Source organism: Salvelinus alpinus, chromosome 1 (genome assembly GCF_045679555.1).
Source record: "Salvelinus alpinus chromosome 1, SLU_Salpinus.1, whole genome shotgun sequence".
Classification (NCBI taxonomy): Eukaryota; Metazoa; Chordata; class Actinopteri; order Salmoniformes; family Salmonidae; genus Salvelinus; species Salvelinus alpinus.
The window spans coordinates 50858002-50870196 of NC_092086.1; the positions used below are offsets into that span (position 1 = coordinate 50858002).

General features: G+C 47.1%; 1 protein-coding gene across 2 annotated transcripts in view; it reads left to right on the top strand.

Moving 5' to 3' along the window:
- The window catches only part of LOC139579233 (uncharacterized), a 22602-nt gene extending 11698 nt beyond the window's left edge, over nt 1–10904 (top strand). The window contains exons 2-13 of one of the 2 annotated variants that reach the window (XM_071407711.1): nt 1449–3023; nt 3230–3472; nt 3600–3706; nt 3801–3859; nt 4118–4263; nt 4534–4671; nt 5433–5475; nt 5689–5726; nt 5838–5925; nt 6436–6640; nt 7052–7084; nt 7460–10904. In XM_071407711.1, coding sequence (XP_071263812.1) covers nt 1449–3023; nt 3230–3472; nt 3600–3706; nt 3801–3859; nt 4118–4263; nt 4534–4671; nt 5433–5475; nt 5689–5726; nt 5838–5925; nt 6436–6640; nt 7052–7084; nt 7460–7591 — 2807 coding nt within the window. In that variant the 3' untranslated portion in view covers nt 7592–10904. The remainder of the gene's footprint in view (nt 1–1448; nt 3024–3229; nt 3473–3599; nt 3707–3800; nt 3860–4117; nt 4264–4533; nt 4672–5432; nt 5476–5688; nt 5727–5837; nt 5926–6435; nt 6641–7051; nt 7085–7459) is intronic. The other variant, XM_071407721.1, reaches the window with a different exon arrangement.
- The last annotated feature ends 1291 nt before the right edge of the window (nt 10905–12195 follow it).

The window sequence follows — 12195 nt, forward strand, 5'->3', positions numbered from 1 at the left end:
GTGTGTGTGTGTGTGTGTGTGTGTGTGTGTGTGTGTGTGTGTGTGTGTGTGCGTGCGTGCGTGCGTGCGTGCGTGCGTGCGTGCGTGCGTGCGTGCGTGCGTGCGTGCGTGTGTGTGTGTGTCTGTGTGTGTGTGTGTGTGTGTGTGTGTGTGTGTGTGTCTGTGTGTGTGGTGAAAGAGTCTGTATGGATACAAGTGTGTTCTCTATCTCAAATACGGATGGCCATTAAGTTCGGCCTTGACAGGTGTGTGTGTGCTCTTTGGTAATTTTTCATCCGTAAATGGGTTTTGGTTACCAAGCGACAGAGCCGTTAGGTCACACGGGGCAATGTACACTCTGGCGTGTACTGTGTGTTCCTGGAAAATAATTGAATCACACACACAATCAGATATTAGTCTTTGTTCCACCCCTACTTCCTCCTGCATCTCTGCTGCCTGGTATGGTAGGAGCAACACAGGGTTTGCCATCTGCCTAAGTCGCATCCCAAATGGCACCCTATATTGACCAGAGCCAAAAGTAGTGCACTATGTAGGGAATAGGGTGCCATTTGGCATGGGGCCCCATGTTGAGCGTGTGTTCCCTCTCCGCTTTAGCTGGAGGAGGAAATCGAAAAGGTTGAACGTATTCAGCCAACGCATACAGATGAGGACCCAGCTCCTCCGCGGCTCGGGGTAAACAGGCCGAGGCAGTGTCCTATCAAAGGCCTCCTGCTGGGTGTGCCGCTCCTCAGGCTGCTGTGAAGCTGCCAAACACAAAGAGACCAGAGCAGATTGGGTTTAACAGCACCGTGGACAGGCATCACCGCAACGCGCTAAGATCTATATGACGCCGAGTCCTCTTTGAAGAGACTGGTAATAAACTTGACTAGACACGACACTGACATTGCGCGATGCAGTGAGTGGCATTTGAGGTACGTCAGTAGGCGGACGATCGTGTACTTGTCTTTTGTCACGCTTATGACGTGACGCACCTTTGTACGTCTCTGTGACACAACTGGAATGGTGAGCTCAGCTACAGCTAAAGCAAATGCCGCAATGACTTTTCATCACTCCAACACTCCAACACTGAACACAGCTCCAACACTGAACACTTTTGGTGTTTAGATTCCAGTGCTTTTGCAGATGGCCCAAGTGGTATTGGAACGCATGCTGTCAACCAGGGCTATTCCATTTATTTTCTGGAGGGCCCATTTATTTACCTGGTAGTTAAATTCACTCATCGGTCGCAGTCATCCCTGATTATAGGGGAGAACATGCACACCAGAGGAGTAACTGGCCAAGGTTTAAGACTTCTGGTTAAGACCACAGGCTTTGACCCCTTAACCTTTGACCCCCTAACCTTTGACCTTAACATAACAGGTCTGTTTCAGTATTGCAGGTTTGGGGTGTTTTGCAGAGTGTGTATGGGGCACATGAAGCTGAGCTCATGACTTACTGTATGTTTGTAGTGTTGTCTTTATCTTTAGTGGCAGAGTCCAACACCCCGACTCCTGGCACACACGAAAGTCCTGGGCCCACAGATACATCCATGACCCCAGGAGATAGATCCACCACCATCTTATCCACAAAGACCGCAGTCTCCACTGAACCCAGCTCCACCACCACAGACCGAGCCACCACCACCCAAGACCCCTCAACTGTCCTCCCTAGCACTGATGGCACCTCACCCACAACAGCAGCCGTCTCTACAACTAAAGAGGCCTCTACTACGACAGACCTGACCTCAACTTCTGATACGACAGAGTCTACGGGAGCAGTCGGCACCACTGCGACAGAAACAAGAACTATCCCGTCGGTCAGCACAGCAGAGATGACTTCCTCCCACAAGACCTCGGCGTACACTGTCACGTCCCCTGAGTCGACGGGTAAAGACAGTCAATCTACAGACAGTGGCATGACAACACCCACCACCACACCTGCCCTTAGCAGAGGGGTCTCTCTGTCTACCACGGAACATGCCGGAACCTCCTCCTCTGTCACCACTGAGACAGGACGTACCTCAAACACAACTCCAGACATTGTCCCAACCAGCAGTACCAAAGAGCCAGGCACACATGAAACAACAGCCATCAATGCAGCTACCACAGATACAGGTACCAAAGACAGTGAGACCACAGGTACAGGGATCACAAAGTTCACCATCCCACCAACTGGTCAGACCTCTCTCCCAGTAACAGAGGGTAGTACCCTGTCTTCAACACGCCCCTCCTCCACTACAAAGGGATCTGAGACCTCTCTCCCAGTAACAGAGGGTAGTACCCTGTCTTCAATACGCCCCTCCTCCACTACAAAGGGCTCTGAGACCTCTCTCCCGGTAACAGAGGGTAGTACCCTGTCTTCAACACGCCCCTCCTCCACTACAAAGGGATCTGAGACCTCTCTCCCAGTAACAGAGGGTAGTACCCTGTCTTCAACACGCCCCTCCTCCACTACAAAGGGCCCTGAGACCTCTCTCCCAGTAACAGAGGGTAGTACCCTGTCTTCAACACGCCCCTCCTCCACTACAAAGGGCCATGAGACCTCTCTCCCAGTAACAGAGGGTAGTACCCTGTCTTCAACACGCCCCTCCTCCACTACAAAGGGCCCTGAGACCTCTCTTCCAGTAACAGAGGGTAGTACCCTGTCTTCAACACGCCCCTCCGCCACTACAAAGGGCCCTGAGACCTCTCTCCCAGTATCACATAGTACCTCGCTCGCTACCTCGACCACCGCCAATACAGAAGGCTCCCAGGTCCCCACTACAAAGGGCCCTGAGACCTCTCTCCCAGTGACCGATGGCGCCACGTCCTCAACCCCCACAGCTACCATTACAGGGAGCCCTCATACAGACAAAACCACTGGAACAGAGGGGACTACCGATTCTACAACCACAGCTGACACTCCAGCCTTGCCCCCCACCTCCGGCTCTTCCTCCAGCCCACCCTCTCCAGGCTCAACCCAAACCCCAGGCAGCAGCACTGAGGCCCCCATAGACACCTCCACCACCACCACTTCCCCCTCACCCACCATCACACCTACAGGAGGTATGCTTTAAAATGTAATTGCCCGTGTCATATGTTGTAAACATGATTGTGTCTGGGTAATGTCTGAAGGAGGACTAAATATAATGCCGCAAACTGATTAAAAACAAAGATATTATCTTCACTGTGAGATGTTAATCCATGTTGAAACTTCCTTTCTAATTTCATCTTTGTTTTGTCTTCTTTCCTTCTTTTTCTTTTTACCACAGAAACCCCTGGACAACCAACTAGCAAAACTAGTGAGAGCCCACTTCCTCCTTTCCACACCTCCACCTCCCCTACCGGTGGAATCACCACCCAGCCAGAGTCAGCCATCACTGCTACCACATCCCTGCCACCACCCATCCCCATAGTGTGTCCCTCCACTCCCTGTCCGTATGATAGCATCTGTCTCAATGGCACCTGCCAGTGTGTGTCTGGGACCTTCCTCTTAGAGGGCCGCTGTGTACAAGGTTAGTGCTAGTTGTTAGTGTTATAATGAAGACAATGATGGTGCTGATGCCGAGGATGATGATGAAAATATTAATATTGATAAACGACTCCTTTTTTTGACTCCTTTTTCCCCCCTTTCATTTTCAGCCCAAGTGTTCTCTGGAGACCTGCATCTCAACCAGACATTTCAGGCTGAAATGAGCAACCGGTCATCAGGGATATTTCGGCAAACAGCAGCCAGGATCTCAGAGGCAGTAGGTCCCTGAGTCACAGAGCCCTGTAGCTGCAGTGTGTTGTCCTCTCAGAGCTACAGAGCGGGACAATAATCCTCTCTTATCTTATTTTTAGCTGAGAAGAGCCTTGGAAAACGAGTCTGGATACAGCCAGACTGATGTCGTGCTGTTGAGGTAAGATTCTCCAAGCTACATTGTCAAGAATGGTTGTTATCCAATGTACAGTATATCCCACTGGGCACAGATGTAACGTCAACATCTTTCCCACGTTGGTTCGGCGTACTTTCATTGAGATAACGTGGGAACAACGTTGATTCAACCCGTGTGTGCCCAGTGGGATTTGTTGTGATGACCAGGACATTGGTTTGACCATACATTTTATCAGCTGGTTTATTATAATGCTGATTACGTATGGTCTTTGTGACCCTACAGGCAAGGCAGTGTGATAGCGACCGTGAACAACGTGTTTAAACTAGGCTCCAGTGCCACCCAGACTTCGACCAATGGCGCTATAGAGAGAGCCATACAAGCCTGTGGGACGACATGTGAGAGTATACTGGAAAGAGCTACATTTACGGGTGGGTACTGTGCATTACTTCTTCAACCTGTGTAGAAGGAGTGACCAGCAGGGAGATTCTTACTACCTGAGAGCTTGAACCATACTTTCTACTCATAGAAAATAATAGATAGATAGGTACTTTATTACACCAGAGAATGTCATGTCAAACAACAGTAGACAAAAATACTGACATTCTCCTACTCTGTAGCTATTAAAAAGTCCCATAGACATTGGAATAGCGTTACATAGTGTCACTATCCTGACTGGTGTGTCCCTATCCTTTTCCCAGCCACTGACCTATGTGATCAGGCCCCCCTACCGTGTGATGTCCACTCTACTACGTGCAAATACAAAAAAGACGGAGTGACCAGATGCTTCTGTAAGGCTGGCTACATCAACAGCTTCTACTCAAACCAAAGCTGCACAGGTGAGTACAAACCTGTCTCTAATGGTTTTATGCTCATTAAAAGGTCATTCAAGATTAGTAATTCAAGATTCAAGTCGGTGATTATATGTTTTAGTAGTCTTTGTGGTTGTACGTACTGAGTGCATTGAAAAAAAACTTGCTTTGACAATGTTAACATATGTTTCCCATGCCAATAAAGCCCTTAAATTGAACATTGAAATTGAAATTGAGACAGAGAGAGAGAGAGGGTCAAGTGCTGTGTAGACGTTTCTCCTCTCTGATCCATGGCACTATATATCTCTTTAATGTATTCGTCTGCAAAGGGGGCCGTTGCCCTGGAAACCAGTTGAAGAATCATGGTCGCTATCTGCCGAGCCAGGGGCTGGATTACTTTTGTCCAGCAGAGAAGTTATGGGATGGGGAGAACTACTAAACATAGATGACTCTGCTCCCCACAGCCCCCATGTTAAACTACACATACTGTATAGCCTGTTCCTCAAATCTAAAATTGTACGCACTGATGTTACAACATACATCAACTTCTCTTAGAAGCAAGTGTTTATTATGTGGCTTATTGAGCAAACATTGGCGAGCTTCACCTGTTCTCTCCTGTGATAGCGGAGCTACAGTACACAGAGTGGCTGTTAAGATCACAGTGTTCCCATGTTAGTTCCTCTCTGTGAAACGGTGACATCACTGTCTCCATAGAGATCCGATAATTCACATGGTTCTGTGTGTAATTCAATGGCTGTCTCTCACCTATGTTTCCTCTTTCTCCATAGCCTGTCCCAGTGGTCAAAGGTCAGAGGGAGACACATGTGTGCCGTGAGTATTTTAATCTAATATATTTTTGTTTGGTTGAGACAGGCGGAGATCCCCTTTTGATATTGCATTAAAGCATTGTAGATAGCTGCAAGTAAGTAGCGCCCCCTTGTGTCCTCACTGTGTAATTGCACCAGGAACTACTGTCACCTAAGACAATGTATTGTGGTTAGATATGAAATGTGTATCATGTTTGCTATTATTGCTCTATTCCAGATGCCCGTTTGGCTACGCTGGATTCAACTGCACTGACTGTAAGTTGCACTAAAGCTCCTCTTTCTTAACCAAATGGCTCCAGAGATTTGATAAAAGTTAGTGGGGTGTTTGTATATCTGAAGTGTGTTCATGTATCTCTCTCTGTGTAGCGGCTCTGTTGGCAGTGGTGGTCATCGCCTGTGTACTGGGGGGAGTCCTTCTCATCATGCTGCTGGCCTTGTTTGCATATTGCTGTTGGTAAGAATATAACACCCTCCTCTCCCTCCACTCCTCTCCCTTCTATCCTCTCCCCTCCTCTCATCCCCTGTCCCTTCTTTACTCTCCCTCCTCTCCTCTCCTGTCCCTTCTCTCCTCTCCCTCCTCTCCTCTCAGTCCTCTCCCTTCTCTCCTCTCCCTCCTCTCCTCTCAGTCCTCTCCCTCCTCTCCTCTCAGTCCTCTCTGTCCTCTCCCTTCTCTCCTCTCCTGTCCTTTCTCCCCTCTCCCTTCTCTCCTCTCCCTTCTCCCCTCTCCCTTCTCTCCTCTCCCTTCTCTCCTCTCCTGCCAAGCCCTAACCTCCATTCACACTGCCCCTCATCAGAGGCCTACCACCTTCCTCTAACCATTACTCTGTCAAGTCTTAGCTGCACCCCTGGCTCTACACCGACCCTACAAGATATTGGAGTTATTTCTCTCACCAGAGTGTATCATCAGAGAAACTTACCGATATAGGGCTGTGCATTTACATTGTCCTACCTGTGTGTCTCGGAGGTACCGGTCGCAGTCAGTGAAGAAGCCTTCAGCAGAGTTCAGCAGCCCGTACCCTGTGGAGAACTTCCAGGGCCCCTGGTCCACCACCCAGGGCATCACCCCGATCCCCCGGGCCAGCACCAACTGGGCTTCAGCCCCCATGGAGATGACCGAAGGGGGCAGCACACACCACCTGGTCGACATGAAGCCCCACACCAACGGAGCGGTGAGTCACTTGTGATTAAGCCTGTGTTCTTCTGACCATATGGAGACTTACTACAAGATAAACCTCCTGCTTGTACATTGCCCCAAATTGTAATTGTCCTGTCTGCTTTCCTCTCCCTGTTGTTGTCCTCTGGAAACCTAATGGGCTAACTCAAAGATCTTCTCTGTCTTGTGTAACATATTTAAGGAGTTTTGAGATTTTGTCTCCTTAAATGCTGTGTGCTCCTTGTTATTTAACTCCTATATTACACGCCAAAATCCTATGTAATATTTGATTTGCTTTTTTGTGTGCCATAACTGTACTTGTCGTAGTGGAGAGTTAATGTTTGCTAGTGTTTATGTTTGCTAGTTAGTTAGCATGTACGTATGTGCTCCCTCCCTTCCTTGCCTGACTCCCGGTGTGTTGCTTTAGGGATTCCACATCCTGCCTAAACGGGGGAAGAAGGTAAGGTTCTAAGTCTAGTAATGCTTTGCTTTCCCTCTCCTTACTAATCAAGCCTAAAACCTCTGCTGAGGATTTTACTAAACCTACCCTGTCCTTTGACCTGTTGATGGGAAAGACCGAAACTTCATGAACACTTGGTAGAACAGTCAATAGCTTCCAGTACCTTATGTGATCCACCATTTGGTTTAGGAGGGAAAATAACTCTTATTGGGTTTCAATAGTCCATCATATACGTTCATGAATGCTCAGTTTTGACATCTTAATTTCATGTGTGTGTGTTTGTGTGTGTGCCTGCATGTGTCTGTGTGTGTGTGCCTACATGTGTGCATGTGTGTCTAGCACGATCTCTGACATTCCCGCCTGTCAATGTTTCAGACCGGGTCGTATGACCTGACCTCAGACAGCATGAACACGTTCAAGGGGAAGAACCAGTCTCGCTACTCCTACCTGGTGCAGGGCCACGAGAACCCTTACTTCATACCTGCAGATGACAGGAGACCCGTATGAGAACCACAGTGGCGTCTGGAGACAAGGGCCCGTATTCACAAAGCGTCTCAGAGCAGAAATGCTGATCTAGGATCATTTTTGCCTTCTTTAATCGCAATGACCAAAAAGGGGAGACCTGATCCTGGATCAGCAATCCTACTCTTAGATGCTTTGTTAATATTTGCCGTTGAGAGGAGAGAAGGACGGGATAGAGAGAGGAGGGAAGGCTACAGGGAAGATGGGGGTGTGTATCGTACAAAAATGGCTGAAGATCAAATTGAGAAGTCACTGACTTCTAGTAACTCTGGGTATAGGTACATCTTCTCACTCTATTTATGTTGAACTATGTAGAACTCTGTGTATACCTTTTCATCAGGATGTTCGGATAGATGCCATGTGTAGGGCATCTGTAGTAATTTGTTGTTTACAATCCTTCATGGACTGGAATCATTCACGGTTTAACGGCACAACTACAAGGGACTTGACAGCAGGGTTTTAAATATGTTCTTCTTGAATCCATTATCAAAATCAGCTTTATGATTCACAACGATCTGGGGTCAAACATTCACTGACTTCCCAGGGATTCACTTCAATAATTGACACCACCAAAGAGGGTTGTGTTCGCTATAAATTCACCGTTTTACATTTGAAATGTTCCGTTCATCTGATCATAGTCTTTATCCTGTTCTGCAATACAAAGAGAGGATTCTGAACAAAAAATAAATGTAATATGTTTTATTTGTGTCTATTATGCTGAGTTTAGACTGGCAGCCCAAATCCTAAATTTTTTTCTCACTAATTGGTATTTTGAAAAAGATCTGTGGTTGGTCAAAAGACCAATTAGTGGGAAGAAAAGGGTCAGAATTGGACTGCCTTAAACGCAGCCTTATTAAATGAAGACTGAGCTGAATATAGCTTGTCATAGCCAGTAGGTGTCGCCATTGTTCAGGGTCAAGCTTTTCATGTTTTTTCTCAGCAGTATGCTGGTAAGGTTAGTTACCTGTATGTCTATGTCTTATTGAAGAGATTACTGATAGATTTTATTGAAGATTGGTCAGTCTGCATTGTAGTGTCTGCGCTCCCACAATCAACGTAGTATTTGAAAGTGATTAATCCCTTGCTAATTGCACTAAATTATGTATTGCATTTCACTACATGTGATTTGTTTGGGTGGGGGGAATCATAGACACATTCTCAGCTAGAGCTAATTTATTTTAGTATTTTTACTTTAGGATTGAATGTGTTTTCATGAGGAGAGCTGTGTGTATGAATGGCTGAAGGAGCTGGATCCCTAGTTTAGGGGTTTATACAGTAAAGGGATATTTTGTATTAGTCTTGTCTGGAGCTGATAGACCTACTCTACAGTCTATTAGTTTGGCCTGGAGCTGAGTAGACCTACTCTACACTCTATTAGTCTGGCCTGGAGCTTAGACCTACTCTACAGTCTAGTCTGGCCTGGAGCTGAGTAGACCGACTCTACAGTCTATTAGTCTGGTCTGGAGCTGAGTAGACCTACTCTACAGTCTATAAGTCTGGCCTGGAGCTGAGTAGACCAACTGCAGTCTATTAGTCTGGCCTGGAGTGGAGTAGACCTACTCTACAGTCTATTAGTCTGGCCTGGAGTGGAGTAGACCTACTCTACAGTCTATTAGTCTGGCCTGGAGTGGAGTAGACCTACTCTACAGTCTATTAGTCTGGCCTGGAGTGGAGTAGACCTACTCTACAGTCTATTAGTCTGGCCTGGAGTGGAGTAGACCTACTCTACAGTCTATTAGTCTGGCCTGGAGTGGAGTAGACCTACTCTACAGTCTAGTCTGGCCTGGAGCTGAGTAGACCAACTGCAGTCTATTAGTCTGGCCTGGAGTGGAGTAGACCTACTCTACAGTCTATTAGTCTGGCCTGGAGCTGAGTAGACCAACTGCAGTCTATTAGTCTGGCCTGGAGTGGAGTAGACCTACTCTACAGTCTATTAGTCTGGCCTGGAGTGGAGTAGACCTACTCTACAGTCTATTAGTCTGGCCTGGAGCTGAGTAGACCGACTCTACAGTCTATTAGTCTGGTCTGGAGCTGAGTAGACCTACTCTACAGTCTATAAGTCTGGCCTGGAGCTGAGTAGACCAACTGCAGTCTATTAGTCTGGCCTGGAGTGGAGTAGACCTACTCTACAGTCTATTAGTCTGGCCTGGAGTGGAGTAGACCTACTCTACAGTCTATTAGTCTGGCCTGGAGTGGAGTAGATCTACTCTACAGTCTATTAGTCTGGCCTGGAGTGGAGTAGACCTACTCTACAGTCTATTAGTCTGGCCTGGAGTGGAGTAGACCTACTCTACAGTCTATTAGTCTGGCCTGGAGTGGAGTAGACCTACTCTACAGTCTAGTCTGGCCTGGAGCTGAGTAGACCAACTGCAGTCTATTAGTCTGGCCTGGAGTGGAGTAGACCTACTCTACAGTCTATTAGTCTGGCCTGGAGCTGAGTAGACCAACTGCAGTCTATTAGTCTGGCCTGGAGTGGAGTAGACCTACTCTACAGTCTATTAGTCTGGCCTGGAGTGGAGTAGACCTACTCTACAGTCTATTAGTCTGGCCTGGAGTGGAGTAGACCTACTCTACAGTCTATTAGTCTGGCCTGGAGTGGAGTAGACCTACTCTACAGTCTATTAGTCTGGCCTGGAGTGGAGTAGACCTACTCTACAGTCTATTAGTCTGGCCTGGAGTGGAGTAGACCTACTCTACAGTCTAGTCTGGCCTGGAGCTGAGTAGACCAACTGCAGTCTATTAGTCTGGCCTGGAGTGGAGTAGACCTACTCTACAGTCTATTAGTCTGGCCTGGAGCTGAGTAGACCAACTGCAGTCTATTAGTCTGGCCTGGAGTGGAGTAGACCTACTCTACAGTCTATTAGTCTGGCCTGGAGTGGAGTAGACCTACTCTACAGTCTATTAGTCTGGCCTGGAGTGGAGTAGACCTACTCTACAGTCTATTAGTCTGGCCTGGAGCTGAGTAGGTCTACATTCTCTATTATTAGTACCTTCCCTGCTGAAGCTGTCTGCATCTGTAAACGTGCCTGTTTCGATTGGTCTTTTTGAAGAATAGGAAAATTATGCAAAAAAAAAGCTCTCGACAAAGCTTGTTCTCGGATGTGCCAATTACCATGTCTATACAGTTCCGCAAAACTATGATGTATCTGGAAGTCTTTCATGTGTCTGTGTATTTGTGAGTATGTGTGTCATGGAGACAGTGCACTATTTTCTAAATGTATATACAACTTTTGTAAATGAAATGTCTTACTGCAGAGAATGTAAGTGCGATGAAAATAAATACATTTAAACACACAAACATGCCTTTTCCTTATGTTATCATGCAGAAAGATGTTGTCAATAAACATTAGTGGATGTATCTGTGTGTAGTCCACAGGTTACGAAGGGAATTCGTCTTTTTGCTCTGATCCCAACAACTTCCCTAGACAACCAACAAACACTTGACACACATTGTTGAGAGGAGCACAGGGTCAGTCAATCGCAGTGCAGAGCCCTTGGAGCCATGCCTACTACACTTGAATCAAGTCTGAGGAATTAGGAAATCCTATGATGTCTGCATCCAATTTAACCCATTCCAGAAAGACAGAGCTCTATGTTAGTGCTGATAATCCATGGTAACACAGTGTGTAGCAGAGGGAGGTGGAGTGGATTTTGGATTTAACCATATGGACAGTGTTGGAATTGACCCATCCTGCTGGTCCAAATATATCTCCACTAAATTCATCAGAGGGTAGAGGCTCTGCTCTGACCTTGTTTGGGAAGAGTGCACTGCAGATGCCAGATGTGCTTTCATGGAGATTTAATAGCAAAGCTATCAGATACTGTACTCATTTGGGGTGAGACAGCTCGCCTCGATCCAGATTCGGAATATAGAGAGAAGGGAGAGGGACGGAGGACGGATCACCCTTTTAAGGATCAAGCAAATCACTCAAACGTGAGCAGAGCAACTTCCTGCACTGATGTTAATGCTTCTCGCTTTTCTACCTTCTGTTCGTTCAGCACGGTTTGCATTTATTCACACGGAAATGAGGAAGTACAGTGAAAACAACATCTGCTGTGGTGAGCTTTAGGCTCCAACTAATAGACGCTACCTAGAAAAGAATTTGGCCGTTTTTTTCAGCAATACATTTGGACTGAATTTCAACATGACTTCACTCTGCAGTCCGCACCAGCCGCAGCAGGGATGTAGGCCTACATATTGCATTTCACACCAGTCTTTAAAAACCTGACTGGGTCGCCACACTAATCGCAGTGTGAAGGAGATCATTCCCTACACATAGCCGTTCATATTATTGTTATTCTCACAGTGTTTCAACTAGCAGTCCTTTATTACACTGGCTGTACTACCTAGGTTTGCGTCCCAGTAGGCACTATATTCCCTTCATGGTGCACTATTTCTGACCAGGGTCTCATAGGGAGTAGGGTGCCATTTGGGACACAGCCGTTGTCACCCAGGATGGCCCGCTGCCCTGGTCTGACGTCTCCAGAGTCCTGCTGTGGGAGGAGGGATGCCTGTGAATATTTGGCAAGCAGAATGATGTTGTGGCATTAAGACTTAGGAGTCGGATCCTCATATGCTCTTAAAGGAC